The sequence below is a fragment of the Lepisosteus platostomus genome, chromosome 9, assembly GCF_059453375.1.
Source record: "Lepisosteus platostomus isolate fLepPlt1 chromosome 9, fLepPlt1.hap1, whole genome shotgun sequence".
Classification (NCBI taxonomy): Eukaryota; Metazoa; Chordata; class Actinopteri; order Semionotiformes; family Lepisosteidae; genus Lepisosteus; species Lepisosteus platostomus.
This window is the reverse complement of record NC_142619.1, coordinates 19,204,219-19,221,379: the sequence shown is the minus strand read 5'-3', so window position 1 is coordinate 19,221,379 and position 17,161 is coordinate 19,204,219. Positions and strand designations below refer to the sequence as shown.

The 17,161-nt window shown below is 38.7% G+C and overlaps 1 protein-coding gene across 2 annotated transcripts; it reads left to right on the top strand.

Annotated features, from left to right (window-relative positions):
- The first annotated feature begins 3,595 nt into the window (after window positions 1-3,595).
- sephs1 (selenophosphate synthetase 1) lies at window positions 3,596-16,569 on the top strand. 2 transcript variants are annotated; one of them, XM_088647112.1, is made up of 9 exons: window positions 3,596-3,887; window positions 5,553-5,808; window positions 6,878-6,981; window positions 8,279-8,386; window positions 10,232-10,386; window positions 10,591-10,681; window positions 11,733-11,832; window positions 13,427-13,639; window positions 14,731-16,569. In XM_088647112.1, the coding sequence occupies exons 2-9, from the start codon at window positions 5,616-5,618 to the stop codon at window positions 14,943-14,945; spliced, it is 1,179 nt and encodes a 392-aa protein (XP_088503238.1). In that variant the 5' UTR covers window positions 3,596-3,887; window positions 5,553-5,615; the 3' UTR covers window positions 14,946-16,569. The 2 variants fall into 2 exon arrangements, with proteins under 2 accessions (XP_088503238.1, XP_088503240.1); XM_088647114.1 differs by lacking the exon at window positions 3,596-3,887 and adding an exon at window positions 3,895-3,973.
- The last annotated feature ends 592 nt before the right edge of the window (window positions 16,570-17,161 follow it).

Below are 17,161 nucleotides of genomic sequence, written 5' to 3'. Positions count from 1 at the left end.
CCTCTCGCTCCAGAGGCTCGCCCAAAGACTGGTTTCTCCAGGGGCTCTGGAAATTCACAGTCATGCCTTTTGGACTGTGTAATGCCCCAGCGACGTTTGAGCAGTTGACGGAGCGAGTGCTGGCATCGGTCCTCCGGAGCAAATGCATGGTGTACCTTGATGGCCTGCTCGTGCATGCCCAGGATTTCAAGCAGGCTCTGGCAAACTTCTGGTTGGTGTTGGCCTGCATCTGGCGGGCTTGAAGCTCAACCCCAGGAAATGCGAAGTCCTGAGGCGGGAGGTTACTTTCTTGGGGCATGTGGTCGGTCCGCAAGGGGTAGCCACGGATCCGGGGAAGGTCGCTGCGGTGTGTGACTGGCCGACAGTCCGCATTGTGGAGGAGCTCCGCAGTTTCCTGGGGTTGGCGTCTTACTACCGGAAGTTCGTCTGGGACTTCGCCAGCCTCGCTGGTCCGATGCACTGCCTCACGGAGAAGAGGCACCAGTTTCTGTGGGATGCAGAGTGTGAAGTGGCCTTCCGGGGGCTGCGGGAGGCACTGGTGGGGGCTCCCATCCTGGCCTTTCCGGAACTGTCGCTGCCCTATGTGCTAGATATCGACGCTAGTAACTTGGGGGTGGGGGCAGTGGAGAGTACGGACAGGGAACAGGCCGTAGCGTACTTCAGCCGGAGCGCTCAGCAGGGAGGAGAAAAATTTTTGCATCACCAAGAGGGAGTTGCTGTCTGTGATCGCGGTGGTCCACCACTTTAGGCCCTACCTGTTCGGGACCTGTTTCAAACTACGGACATACCATGCGTCCCTTACCTGGCTACTCAATTTAAAGGAGCCGGAGGGCCAAATGGCTAGGTGGATTGAGGTCCTGCAGGAGTATGACTTCACGGTCGTGCACTTTGAACGCAGTTCACTGAAACGCCGACACTCTCTCGTGGAGGCTCTGCGATGCAAAGGACTGCCGCTACTGCACCTGGCTGGACAGGGCAGGGCAGAAGTGAGTGCCCTCCGCAGCCACGGCCACGTCCCTGAGCGGACCGTTCTGTGTGGACCTTGCGGACCTGGTGCAGCAGCAGGGGGCGGACCCCGACATTAAGTGCTCCGCTGGAAGGTAGCGGAGACCCAGCCCACACGGGAGGAGCTCGCCCCTCACCCCAAGTCCGTGAAGACTCTCTGTGCTCTGTGGGAGGCCTTGGAGGTTTGGGACGGGGTGCTGCGCCGGGGGTGGCGGGTACCCTCCAGCGGCGAGGTCAGGAGGCAGTTGGTCGTACCGCAGTTGCTCCGTGGGTCGGTTCTCCGGGCAGTGTGCGGCCAGCCAGGCGTGGGGCACTTCGGCACCACAAAAACCCTACGACGACTCTACTTCTATTGGGGTCTCTGCCACCAGGACGTGGAATGTTTCTGCCGGATGTGTGCAATCTGCGTGGCTCAGAAAGGCCCTCCTGAGTGTGCCCAGCAGCGAGTATGAGGTGAGTGGGCCCATGGAGCGAGTGAGGGTGGACATACTGGGCCCATTTCCACGCACTGAGGTGGGCGATCGCTACGTTCTGGTGGCAGTGGACTATTTTACGAAGTGGCCCAAGGCTTACGCCCTCCCAGATCAGAGCACGTCCACCATAGCCGACGCTCTATTAGACAGAATGTTCGCCAGGCTGGGAGTGCCGGAGGAACTCCATAATGATCAGGGGCGTAACTTCGAGTCCCGGGTGTTCGCTGAGGTGTGCCAGTGCCTGGGGATTAAGAAAACCCCGCTGCATCCCAAGAGCGTCGGATTGGTGGAGCATTTTAATCGGACGCTCTCCACTCAACTGGCCACCCTGGTTTAGAGACACAAGGGGGACTGGGACAGCCACTTACCCCTTGCCCTCTGGGCGTACCGGAGTGCTGTGCAGGAATCCACTGGGAGCACCCTGGGTGTTCCCTGGTGGATCTGGCATTCGATTCACTGCCTGGAGGAGAGCTGGTGTAGCAAGCTGGACTGGATTACGAGTGGGACCTGCAGCAGCGGATGCTGCTAGTACACAGCTTCACCCAAAGTCGCCTGACCCAGGCGGGGTACGGCAGAAGCGGTACTACGATCTGTGCTGCAGGGGGACCCCCTTCAGGCCGGGGGACCTTGTCTGGGTCTACAACCCACAATGCAGCAAGAGCCTCAGCCCAAAGCTGTCACCAGTGTGGGAGGGAAGTCCTGGAGGTCAAGCGTGCCGGCAATAAAGAGCAGTTTCCGTTCTAAAAAGAGCCTGAATTCCTGTCTGCATCCTCGCCGATCCCATCTCGCTACAATATCTTAGGTATAACATTTTACTGCTAACATATTGAGTATTTTAAATGCCTTTCTGAGTAAAATGGATAAGCTCGTTCCCAAATCTGGGAATCCCAAATATTACAAGAAAGTGAATAGCAAATACATTCTCTGGAAACAGTACTGGGAATGGAGGAATACTTCAGAGATCAACAAGAGATTTGTTTTCTTATCTATTTGCATGAATTAACTAATCTCTGACACATTTATGAAACTTCCAGATACAGAGATTGATGGTAAAGCAAGACTTAGTAAGTCCAAGAGTTCCTGAGGTTTGTTTTGCTTTTATTTTGTGCTGCTTTTATTGTAGTTATATGCATTATATGCCATATACATTTTATTATATACAGTATTATCCAGTATTAAGACTCTTTTCTGAAGTCCTTAAAAGGAAGTCTATATTCTGTCTTTAACATTTATACCAGAATTAAACATAGCACAGAAACTGTGTACACCTCCATATGATAATTTAACCTTTGCTTGCAATATGTTTTCTGTTTTTAATTCAGTTCATACAGTTGCATCTCCAAAAGTGAAATGCACTGTTTTATGATGTGCAATAAAACGTTGGATTAAACTTCAGTCTAACTATACTTTAGTCTCAGTGGGAGGAGGGGGGTATTAATAGATAATAGAGATTAAGTAATAGTATTCAAAGATTAATAAGTATAGAAAAAAATGATATTTTTTTAAGTTATACAATAGAACACTCCCTCAATTGAGGGAATACCAAGAAAAGTTATGTGGCTTGTACAATTATCTGTGAACAATTTTGATTCATTGAGAAGTAAAGGCTGCATAGCTGCTATACATTTTAATGAATACACTGGGGCTACAATGCTTTTAAAATTGTAAAATTTCAAGCAATTAGTATATAAAAACTCACAACTAAAAAATAGGCAATGGCCAAAAAAAGGTTTCCTAATAAACATAATTCAAACCTAGTTCATGGAAGGTGTGAGGTTTGTCTCCCAAAAATATTGTAAGGACATGTTGGTTTTATTTGGAATAGTTTTATTACTTACTAGAACATTTTCTTGTGCTATGAACATTTTTCTCTCATCTTAGTTTCTTACAGCGAATAATGAAACATTGTTGAAAGAAATGTGAATATTTCATTAGAATTATGGTACATAAACAGTGTAAACAAACTTGCTCTCAAAACATGTTAATTCTTTTACTTTGGTACTAATACTTGCAAGATTGCAAAAGGGTTTGCAGAGAATCTAAAAATTCAAATTTAAAGGCACATTCCATTGTTGACTTTCTTATTGCCTGGCTTTAAAATACCCTTTAAAGGGGAGGTAAACGCGCCAGTCAGCGATTTAAAGGACCCTTGTCGGTTGTCTGTTTTTTCTCTTATTTTCGTCGATTTCTAACCCAAAGAAATCCAAAGAGTGGAAAACGTAAAAGATAATGTTCCCGGACTTCGATACAAGTTTCCCTAAAACTTGGTTTTCTGCAACTATTTTGTAAAACGAAGAACATCATTGGTATCTTTCTCTTCAGGCGTTGTTTAAGGGCGCCCCTGTGGTCCTAGTGCATTTTGGGCCAGTCCCCCCTCTTGTATCGGGAGGCTCCGCTAAAGCGAAACCGGTAAGGAGACAGAAACCAAGAATGCTGAATTAAAGGGGAAATGAAATGTTAATGTAACAGTCTTTCTTTTGAAAAAAATGAAGAGGGTACAGCTTTAAATACTACTTGCGCGGCTGAAAATGCGGGTGCTTTGCAGGATTGAAGCAATCAAGTGGTTTCTTTAACCGGGAGAGTGTCTTGTCGCTTTCCTCGTGTCGGGATGATCAAGGGTTAATTTTTTCAACCGCCGACATTTTTATGAGCGATCTTACCCGGTTTCTTTAAAAAAGGGAAACAAGAGATATCATTAATCACATACCATCTAATATTTATGTAAACACTGTTATGTGGCATTGCAAGTCAGAAATAATAGAGGGAGTTGCTTATGTGCACGTTTCATTAGCTAGGCTCTGTAAGAACAGGCTGTAACCGGGAAAATAACGAAGGGGTTAATATTTTATCTTCCGACATTTTCCCCTTTAAAATAGCAGTGCCTTTGTTGTAAACGTGCTGCATATTGTATGCATTTGGATCAAGCTACAATAGAATGCGCGGATCTAATGTTTTGGCAGTGTACTTGCAGACGATCCCTTCGTAGTGCTTGTTTCTTGTTTAGTTTTATGAGAACTCAAATGAAACAGAAGGAGCCTAACTAAGGCCCCAGTGCATTAAAGGCAGCAGCTGCATAAAAAAATTTAAGGTAACCCTACTGGTTGTTGAGTGACGGGAGGCAAAGAGACCGACTTTCCCTCCTATACATCGCAGGTGTAACTTTTATTGAAAAGACTTTAATAACACAAAAAAACCTTAAGACAAAACGTTGCACGAGTAGTTCATGGCAAAGGCCCGACACTTGATACGTAGCGTTTTAGCTACTTGAGATTACGTATAGCAAAGCACTTGACACATTTGCCCCAATTATTTACAGTGCATCACTCGAAATGCCTAACGTACCATCAGAATAATTCTCATTTCAAAGAGAAAACAGTGTCCATTAATAAGTTAATAACATGTATAGTATGTTGGAATTGCAATAAAGATAGGAATGCCATAAAGCACTGTGGTATCAGTTGGTAAAAGTTCACAGATGACTCTTGAGACACTGAAGATTGGTCAAGAACTGAACAGTTCTGATTTTAGTGAGTAGTACTACTTCTGAGCCCGTTCGTAGAGCACACTGGTTCTTAATCTTTACCTCAGCCTGCATCCCTTTGGTTTTCAAAATATGTTCTTGCATCCTTAAGTAATTTGTGTTTTTAATGAATTACATTAAAAAAGAATCTTACATGTCTTAACACCCCCCAAGTTAAGAACACCTGCTATAGCAGATTTCATGGCTCCACAGTCGCTGCTTGTATCTCTTCAAAACTATTGATGTCCATCATATTTCATTGTATTAATAATAGCTCACGTAAACGGAGCTTTAGAACAGAAAAGTGCATTTTCTTCACCTCCGATAACTTATCATAGAACAGAAATGTGGAGGGACTTCTCTTCATTAATATTGTGGTTGCCACCAAATTTCTGAGAGTGGGGTTAAAAATAGTCATTTAAAAAACAGTCCTACAAAGGCAGTGTGAATTTTGAATGCCTTTCTTGTTCTTTGTGATGTGTAGAGATGAGTAAATGTGATTAATCAACCTGTGGTATATGCTTCACAGTTTAGGTTTCTTTTTTCTTACTCAGATTGCCAGCAGTGGAGAAGAGCAGCCTTCTCGATTGGTGAAAGAGCTCTAGCGTTCTCCAGCCATGTCTGTTCGGGAGTCCTTTAACCCCGAGAGCTATGAACTGGACAAGAGTTTTCGACTAACTCGTTTTACAGAACTGAAGGGTACAGGGTGCAAGGTCCCGCAGGATGTCTTACAGAAATTATTGGAATCTCTACAAGAAAACCACTTCCAGGAAGATGAGCAGTTTCTTGGGGCAGTCATGCCCAGGCTTGGTAGGTCCTTCTGTTTACTATGAAGATTATAGAGGACACTTGTTGTATCTTGTATCTTGAATCTTGAACTCACAGGAGGTAGTGTTCAGAAATAACGGCTGTGTGCACTCTCACTAGTGACACTACAGGCCCTGCAGTATAATATCCTCTTGTTAGTGAATGAGTGCCTGCATGAATTGCTCTGATCTATTCCTGGACAGTAAGAATGGATTCTGGCTGTTGAAGATTCAATGAGGATGGGTGGCGTTACTGTCAAAATCCAGAGCCATCTGAAAGATAATCAGTCAGTGCTGTGTGGTGTGAGTGAGGCATTTGGACAAGCACTGGAATGTGCTGATCGGCAGGTGCTATAAACACATTCAACAGTGCAGTATCGTGGTTTAGGTTAGGAGCAGAATGTGATGTCTGAAAAAGGCTTCCTGACATCAGCCATGTAAAGACATGAGGAGACATCTAAGAAGTGTCAGAATAAGCATATGCTGCCCAAAATGGTGGGAATACTCCTGTCATGTCCAGATTATAGTTGTAATAATAATCTAGGCTGCCTAGTACCCAGTAGACAAAAACAAATGTTAAAGTAGCTGTTTTGCAGACCTATTAGCATTAGCAAAGAAGTATATAGTTGTATAATTTTTTAAAATTTGATAAAATCAAGACTTTCTGCTGCCAGAAATGGGGCTCCATTGTTCTTGTATTTTAAAAAAAATAAAATAAGTGTGACTTCAGGAAGTGCAACATTAAAATTCATTGGTGTGTAAAAAGTGGTTCCAGGACCAAAAACCCTTCATGTTTACTTATGATATTGTAATATGTGGTCTTCATTACACTCACGATATCCAAATCAGTTTTGGCTGTTTAGTTGCCTTTTTTAGAAGAAATTGTTTCTGGTGTGACCTTGAGACTATCCAGGACTCATTGTACTGATCTCATTAATAGCTGTCAACCAGTAAAATAAATGGTGATTTTAAATGTGTAATTAACACAAAAGACTGAAATGAACAGTATATATCAAGGATAAAAGTTCCACATGAACATGTTTATTAATTTTATTTTCTATACTTTGTTTCAGGCATTGGAATGGATACATGTGTTATTCCTTTAAGACATGGTGGCCTTTCATTGGTTCAGACAACAGACTACATTTATCCTATTGTAGATGATCCGTATATGATGGTAATTATTATTATTTTACCCAGTATTAACAATATGTTGATTGTGAGTTTACTCTGAGTACAAAAATGTAGTTATGAGTAGAAATATCCTATTTATACAATTTGAATAGCACTTGTGTGTAATTTATTCAACATTCAATTGATAGACAAACTGAGACATACTTGAATTTCAGGAGTGGTAATTATTGAACTCAGCATTGTTCACCAGAAATATATTATTAGAAATAAACAAGAATACAGAATAATTTCCATATTAAAAGAATATATAAGCTGGTGTACAGCTAAGATGGTTTTGATCCCTGTAGAATTGTGACACCAGTCTGCACTTTAATACTAATTATCTTACTGCATTGTCTTGTTATTTTCTGTGATGTTTGTATTCACTGTTTGTCAAAACACTGCAGATGAGCTTTGTAACTTATCTCTATTTTTTTAAAAAGAAGCACATTGACCAAGTGACTGAAGATCCTTTGGTTTTATTTGATACATTTCTTTTACAAAAGAGGACTTCAAGAAATTTGCCTTTAGTCATTTAGTATTTTTGTACAGTGCCTTTCTTTTCATGAGAACGAATATAACAGCAAAGTGCACCTAATCCTTAGGCTACTGCTCTATCAAAATATATTCCAAAACTGTGGCTACAGTATATTACCTTCAGCACTTTAATTCTCCAAAAAATGAACCAGTTTGATTTTTTTCACAACTGTTACTACTTCTTTTCAGAATGTGTTTTGTCAAGAATGAAAGATTGTATTCATTTACATTCATATGTTGTTGTTGTTTTTTTTTTGCAAAGACCAAAAACTAATTGATACATAAGAGCCCTGCTCTGTAGTAGTATTTTAAATCCTTGTTAGTGTGTCTCTGCTTGAGGCATTTCACATTTCTCATAACTGTGATTGTTTGTATTCTGGGGTCCATGTAATAAACAGTATTCAGATGTCAGAAGAAGAGTCATTTTTCATGGTTGTTATTATATCATGTTGTTTTCACACATACTTTGTATTTGAGGTTGCATTTTTAAGATGTTTTTATGTATATGAAAGCATCTCTTGTTTGCACTCTCAGTAAGTTACCCAGTGGCACCTTGTCACCCAGTGATACTGCTGGACAGATGTTTTATGTATTATTCTAGTCTTCAAGGCTAACAGATTATTAATCGTGAATACCTAAAAGTGCAGTTTACAATGCAAGTCAGCAGGTGATGGGGAAAGAAAACATTGAATTGTTATCTATTTATAAATATTACCACTATTGACTTGTAGTAGTAAGTACTTTTATGTTTGCTTTTCTTCCAGGGTCGCATTGCATGTGCCAATGTACTAAGTGACCTTTATGCCATGGGTGTCACAGAGTGTGACAATATGTTGATGCTTCTTGGAATCAGTAATAAACTGTCAGATAAGGTAAGAAAAAAAGTGAAATACTGGAAGTTTACAAACTGTTCATTCTTAAGTATAGAGAAATGTACATTCTTTTTAGGGTATACTAGCAAAGGTAGGGCTGTGTATACACACAGTGTTTGTTAGCAAACACTAAGATCAGTAATACACCTGTGTAAACACTTCAGGAATGAATGTATTGATTCAAGTGTAAGGTTATGTCTCTGCTTTAAGTGCAAGAAGTATATAGTGCATTCAGGCAAATACGCCTGACCAGTTCTCTCCAACATGTGCTTGAGTAGGTTAAGGTCCAGCGATACGTTCAGCCTGTGTGTTAGCACAGATCCAATACTGAGGTAGAAGGCACAAGTGATCCTTGCCTTTTCTGAGTAAGTATTATTGTTCTGAAAGAGGTTTCTTCTTGACATTGGCATTGCTGTATGGGTAGAATATAGGTCACCTCAATGGCAGCATAATGCAATGCACCAAGAGTATTGTTATAAACAACCTGTATAGCCTGACATGAAAGTCCCACCTCCAGAAAGTGTGTGAACTCCGTCCTTCTTTGCTGGACAGCTAAGTAAAGTCAGAATAGATTAGACTGCAGAATTGATGTGGGCACTGGGCAGAGTTTGTTTCCTAAAGAGCCACGTGTAAAAGAATTGAATCTCGGACATATTCAAGGTGCACACTCTGGAAAGGTTTCCATTGTATAAGAAAGAACTGCTAAAATGTTTTTTTTTTCATTGAACTCTTGAGTCATTTTTGCTGATTCATTATTTTATGACTTCCTAACTCACTATCCTTGAAAAAATATATAAAACTCTTAATTCTATGTATCTAACAAAACAATATATATTATATATAAACACTATATTGTTTTATAAAACATTTTTTGACAATGTAATAACATCACATTTTTCAATACTGGTACATTAAGAATAAATGTAGAAAGGGACTTCCATGTCCTATTGCCTGTAAATATTGGACAACAGTGAAAGCTTTTTTGAGTTATTTTTCGATCAAAGGATGCATTTCCACAATATGCGAGCAATTTCTGCTTCTTTTACACAACACCAAAATGTCATGCCATGTAGTGTTAATAGCTCTCACCGCAGTCATGTTTTTGCCACCAAGTGATTTTGGTTCTTTGCACAGAGCTTGGCAAGGAGAATCTTTTATAGGCCAGGCCAAAAGTAAAAACGGACACTCGGGGAAGTTAATCTACAAATAATTATAACGCAACAGAAGAAGTAATACAAGGACTATGTTAAAATCAACAGTTCCTTTGGGTCTGGTAAAACTTTATTGTTGTTATTGACAGAACTGTAACTTGGATATTTCAACTACATTTCAACTGTAATTTGACATTATGAATGGGAACTCTACACACAAATGGAGAATTACAAATGTAACATTTCATTTATAAAATCCAGTTCGAACTGAAGTAGAGGAATGTTGGCATTATCAATATAATGGCATTTTAAGTCAACATGGTTTTAGAAAAGAAAGGCTTTCCAGATCTTGCTAATATTAATTGAAGGGGCAACAAGAACATAACGCTAGAAATACAACATAATATATCTATATGCAGAAAGTTCCTCAAAAAACATTAATCCTCATACCAGATGTTGTAAGAGCTCTGAAATTTACTTTTGTAGAATTCTGGTAATTTGTTGCAATAGCCAATTAGTCAGTATTTATTTTAAGCTATAAGGTCTGAAAATTGTTGTAGAGCTCTGTGAGTTTTAAATCTTCTACTATCCTTTTGCTATTCATTTGATAATTTCTGACTTTCTTCCTTTGGGTATATATGTGTTCAGTGAATGCATTCCTTATCTGATGGTTTTTATGTGTTGAAATGTTTAGGAGAGAGACAAGGTGATGCCTCTGATCATCCAGGGCTTTAAGGATGCAGCAGAAGAGGCAGGAACATCAGTAACCGGAGGCCAAACAGTGCTAAATCCCTGGATTGTACTTGGTGGAGTGGCAACAACTGTATGCCAGCCCAATGAGTTCATTATGTAAGTTTAGCAGTTTTACTCTGTTTAGTCATTCCTTCATTTTCCCTGTTTTTGATGTTTATGTTAATAATCATGTATTTATTTACCCATAAGGAATTTACTGATATAAGAGCGTTATGAACGTAACGGTATTCCTTATGCTTAATGCAAACTCATCATGACTGTACCATGCACAAAATTATCTAATTTCTTTGCTTGCTGCAGGCCAGACAATGCTGTGCCTGGAGATGTACTGGTGCTAACAAAACCACTAGGAACACAAGTAGCTGTGGCAGTGCACCAGTGGCTGGACATTGTAAGTTACATATACATTTTTGTAGTTAAAACAATTCTTATAGTACTTAAAGTGGACGTTTTCAATTTAGTACTCATTCAAGGCTACATAAAAAATTTGCACAATCATACCTTGCTGGTCATAATGTAATGACTCATTATTATTAAATTATAATGTACGGGAATAGCAACACAACACTCTATTCTTATACCTAAATTATATTTTCCTAAGAAATCGATTCTATATACAGCAGAGTCTCAGCATTTGCAAATTTAACATTCACAAATTTGCTTATTCGTAATTCACTCTAGTTGACGGGGTTTTGGATGGAAGAAGAGCAGAGCAGAATGACACCAAGCCTGAGGTTGTTAAGTGCAACTTTCAAATTAGCCAAGATGAATCTAACCAGTATAAACCTGTCCCCGCCCCCTGCCCAAGTACCCATTACCCAGCACCCGCATCACAGAGTGGCCTTGTTTTTGTATTGTAACAAACACTCCTGGTTCTGTATATGCAGCAGGGGGAATGACAGGCTGGTGATGATTTTACAGGCTCACTGACAGTTTTATTGCCCTTTTCATTGCAGTGCGGTATGCTAATCACAGAGCACAGAAATAGCATCTTTTGAACGTAGAGCAGGGTTTCATGTTGTTTATTTTAACAAATTAGTATACGTTTGTGATTATACGTTACACATCTGTGAGTACATGTTTGTGATTATTGTAGTTGTTTTAATTAACTTAATGTCACATCATTAGTACTTTACTTGTCATATAAGGGAAGGTTACTAATGTCTTTGAACCTTACATACTATATTCTGTAAAACATTATGCAACGATATAGGACTGGACTTGGTTATATGCAAATATGGATATTCGCAGTGGTTCTTCGCTCTGAACCCTCACGAATGATGAGACCATGCTGTACTCCTTACATATATAAAGCTAGAGCTAGATTTACGTTATTTTGGTTTTGATGGGAAGCAATTTACAGCAGTTTAAAAATGCAACATTGTCTGCTGTAAAACTGACAACCTTTTGCAGTATGACCGATTTTCATTTTGTTTTGACAGCCAGAAAAATGGAACAAAATCAAGCTGGTTGTGACGCAGGAAGATGTTGAGCTGGCATACCAGGAGGCTATGATGAATATGGCAAGACTGAACAGAACAGGTAGGGTAGAGTTGCTCAATGTGCAGCCACTTGTTCCAGAAAGTCTTTTCTGTTCATGCCAAAAATGTTGTATTACATCCTTCAAAATCTGTCATTACTATATGATTATTCTTAAAAGTGAATTAATGCAACAGATTTCGTTTTGAAATTTTCTTTAACTTTTTGAACCCTGAACTCCGTTGTAAGTTCAATAATAATCTGTATAGTGTACAGATGGAAATATAGAGTGACTCCATTCTTTAAAATGTAAAAATCGGTGAGAGGGCTTACATTTCTAAGCAAAACAACGTTTAATGAGGAAATAAAGTATATTATGTTAAAAAAACAAATTGGTCTAGCATTGGCGTAATGATAAGTTGTTATGTTACATCAGTGTGTTGTTTTTTCTTTACATATGATATACTGTGATATTTAGTAATTGAACAGTGTATCATTCTATGAAAGTAGGTAAAACAAAACAGCTGTTTCATTTTAAAGCTTAAGCCCAAACAAGATGCATGCTGCGATCTGCATGTGAGGCATCTGGTTTTACTGACATTTGCCACTTTAGTCTGTATAGCAGAGTACAACAAAGGTAGCAGGACTGAGAGGGAAAAAAAACACAGCGTGTAATCATGAAATCATGAAAGTATTAAGTTGTACTTGTTTTGGAGGTTTGTTTACATACTTTAAATATTCGTTTTTTTTGGGGGGGGGGCTATCACATTAAATATTCCTTAGTATGAATATTTTTGTAGCTGTTTCTCTAGCGCAGTAACTCTGAAAAGCTCTGGAGGCTCTCTGGAGCAAAGTGGTGTGTCAGAGGGGCATGTCTGCCTGTGTCATTCTCTCTTAAACCATACTGGATTTGCTGCTATAGAAATCTATTAACTGTCAGGTGTACTTAATGATTCTAAAACATGTTGCCAATTCCAAATGAGATTTGAATAAAGCTAATACTAATTTAATTTGACTTTCTAGAGTAAAAAATGCAGTACTAGTATATCTAGCAGATTGGTTATCTCAAGTGCTTTCACACCAGTACCTTCATTACTTTGTTCTCCACAAATTAAAATCTGTTTTATGTGCTTGAGCATGTTGTTTCCTTTCACAGTTTGTTTTAAAAACTGTGGTGTGTGTACTGTAAAAGAGGAAGGCTTCAGAACATGTCGATATACATGCCTCCAAAAGCTGTTGGCAGCTTAGCACGAGCAACTCACTGCTGCTATCTACTATATTAGACCATACCTTAATATTGCTAATATTTTCAATGTTTTTAAATAATCCAGCTATACAGATGTACTGGCTGTTGAAGAATACATTGCCTTACAACTTCTTAATACAATTAATACAACTATACTGCAAACTTGTAACATGGTCATGTGCATTTATCAGTTATGACAATGTGCTCTAATCAAATTACTTTATAGATAAATTTTGTTCAACAATAGCTGAATGTAAATGTATGTCTGTTTTGGTAATAACTTTTGCCAGTTAGCTTGCAGGGATACAGAATATAGAAATATGCCAATAATGTATTTAAAATGTCTTATTTTAAAGAATCCCAGCTATTTTTTGTGCGGAAAACTAATGATTTTTTTTCTTTTCTGTGTAGCTGCCGGGCTAATGCACACTTTCAATGCCCATGCAGCAACAGACATTACAGGCTTCGGGATTTTGGGGCATGCTCAGAACCTGGCCCGACAGCAGAGAAATGAAGTGTCATTTGTTATCCACAACCTCCCCGTATTAGCGAAAATGGCTGCTGTGAGCAAAGCATGTGGCAACATGTTTGGTCTAATGCATGGTACCTGTCCTGAAACATCAGGTGAGAAAAGAAGAACTCAACATTATGTTCATACTACTTGAGTTCTGTGACCTCGCAGTAGTAGCAGTGTATGTAAGTTCCACAGAAAGGGTGTACTTCTATTAAGATATGTCTTAAGTTAGTCGTTTTAATTAGTGGAATGGAACAGTAATCTGCCCTGTCAATTTGCCCTGCTGCTCTTTCAGATGTACATCAGAGAACTGGGTTCTTGTTTAGTTTACTTGTCACAATTACAGATGACAAAAGATAGGGGACACTGTACAATAAGATGTTATGATGCATGGTAAAAAAAAAAAAGAATTTTAATCCAAGAAAGTTAATATACAATACTGTATATGCTGTATATAATGCTGTCTTCGGACATTGTTTAGCATATCGTGTACGGATTAGGTCCAACAAGGACATTGCACTTATCAAATTAGTTTAAAAAAGTGATGTTTAAATCTTGAAGTTAAAGGCATGATATGCACAGGTTAAAAACGAAATCTCTTCAGTGTTGGGACAGATTAAAATAGGGCATCTTTTTCTAAAAGAATTTAAACCATGATGGTACTCACAGTGTCAACTCGAAAGATTAATCTGGGACATTATTTTACAATTAGTCCTAAAGATACATGTAGAAAGTAAGAGCAAGTACTGAAATCAGGAGTCATTTTCGGGAGTCATAAAGGGTTGGGGGGTGTCCAGTACCTTCAAATATTCTTAAGTGTTATTTTTTTAATTTTAGTTGAGATTTGTACAGCTTGTGCTAAGTACTACAAGAGGGTTATAAATGTTGTGATTTTCATAGTCATAGCACTTAAAATGTTTAGTGTTTCCATTAATTTCCATAAAATTTTACTTGCTACTAACAAAACAGCCACATACAATTTCTGAATTGAAAGAAGAAGCCTTTGGTGAAGTTTGGCAAGCCGCGTGATAAGAAGGTAAAAGTGAAAGAAAATGTGAATAAAGTCATATGGGACGAAGGTCCTAGACCGGCCAATTAGGTTCTGAAGCGACTTTGGACTTTGTTCATCATAAAACGAAAAAGAAGAGCATGTAAGTAAATATTTGCTTTGTGATTTTTTTTTTATTCTTCTTTTTTAAAGGAGGCCTTCTGATTTGTTTGCCCCGTGAGCAGGCAGCGCGTTTCTGTGCGGAGATCAAATCTCCAAAGTACGGTGAGGGCCACCAGGCATGGATCATTGGGATTGTAGAAAAAGGAAACCGCACAGCCAGAATAATTGACAAGCCACGAATCATTGAAGTAGCTCCGCAGGTTGCAACACAGAACGTCAACCCAACTCCTGGTGCCACCTCTTAATTTAGGGAAGGGAATAGATGTATTTTTGGAGCGATTTCTAGAACCATCCTATTGTATAAAAACTATCATGTTACTTTGTATCTGGCCTGCCCAGAAGTTGGTTTTAGGGCAGTTCATGTGTGGATACAACTGAAGAAGAAAAAAGAGATTCATTGCCTTTTTTGTTTATTTTTTTTCTGTTACATTAACTGAAGATGCACCTAATCTTAAGGCAGCTTCTAAGTTGAGAATATTATTATCCAATACTGTTGATTCATTTTGAATCTTTAGATACTTATTGTCCATTGCCGTATAGGCTATTTTTAAAGGTGCTTTCACCAAGCACACATTACCAACAAGTAGCGTGATAGCGTTTATGTTTGTCTGTCCACTATGTGTACAATTAAAACATAGGAATAGTGTATGCCTTGAAAAATTGAATAAAAGAATTATGTATATGATAAAGACATGGAGATGTAAACTTACTTTAAAGATTGCATGGTTTTTTTTTTCTGCCTTTGGTTCATTGCTGTTTTCTCCAATGGTTCAAAAGCATTACTGCCATGATTTTATTTTTTAAAAGTAAGACATTTTGGAAAGTACTGATATTGCATGGTGAATACATTCAATTGAAGGAGTCAAAAATATCCATTCTTCCTAAGGTAGCATAACTCAGCAATTACAAAATATATTTGTGTATTACCATATGTTTCTGCAAGGAAAGCTGCTTATTGGTCTGCTTGCTACAATGCAGACAATGAAGCAGACAAATAAGTTGTTACTGTATTGTACACTTTTACTGTTTAAGAAATGTTAAGTTCACAAATAATTTTAAAATATAATCAGTAATGTTCTGTGGTCAGTAGTGTTTATCACATTTTATATTTTGTATAGTTCTATATAAACGTCCCCTTATTTTTGTCCAGTTTCATAAAGGCTTCAATTAATGTTTAGTATGTTTCCTAGCTTTCCTCTCCTTTTTATTCTGCAAAAAAATGTGCACGCTTTTGTGATCTATGTACAATTTGCCAACTGTCCCAATAGGTATTTTTTATTGCTCTTGTATGAGAGATGTCTTTTATAAAAGCATATGGAAGAAGTTTTCAATTGGTCATATGTAATTCTTTGTTAGTGGGTCTTTGAGTTTTTAAAAAAACAGGTTGTAATGCCAATTTTTTTCAAAACTAGATCAAACCGAGTCATACATTATAGGAATGCTTTTTATATTGCTTATGGTATTAATCATTGTACTCAATACAAATCAGTAATCTATGCATAGAAAAACACCAACTGTGACCATAGGATATAAATGTGGGATGTTCCGTGTCAGAAACGTGGTGCTGTGTTTGTAGAATGCATAACAATGTCTTGACCTTTTGTCTTGACGTTGCTGTACAGCAGAACCAACTACCGTTTTCATTTCACTTTTGCCTTGGCGTGTGTAAGATTACTATCCATGAAAGAAGGTAGTTTTTTTTTAATTCCAGGTTATTCTCTATTCATGTTATAAATTCAGGTAATTTTTAATTGGGGGGAGGGGGTGTATCATGGCAATTTCTGGAATGAATTCTGTATTTGGGGCGATAACACATTCACACAGCTCTTTTTTGTGCCTCTTCAATAAAGGCAGCTTACTGTTAACCTATCCACTGCTTGGATATTTTTCTTCCCAAAAACTGTCCACAAAATGCAAGTAGGTGTGGCATAATGAAAGATAGAAGTTTTTAAATGTCCAAAAGATAACAGCTTAAATACATTGATATAAAATCTAGAGTCCCAGAGAGAGCACTTAAAAAAACATCAACTCTTATTCATTATTTCAGTACGTTAAGGAGCCCAAGAATTTCTCATTTCACTTCTCTAGATACAGCTCATGTACTGCTCAATTTGTATTAAAAAGTAATAAAGTCACTCACTGTGTGCATTGTCAAATGTGTGTACTTCACACATCAATAGCAAGTAAATGCTCCCAAATGTACAAAACTGAAACTTGCAAAGGAGATACCTGTAGGTTTTGGATTTGTTTTAAAATTAGCAGGATCTTCCTGCAACTGCAACTCAGTGGCAAAAGTTGCCACAGTGGCAAGTTGGTGCTATGGATGTTTGGCTGGGACTTGGGTCAGGAGAAAAATCTGTCCATGGTGCAAAAGCACATTGTTTTCTTGAACTGGTATTTAAGGGGATTCCTGCTCATAACATCACACTTCCAACACCCCGCCATTTGAAAAGAACCACAA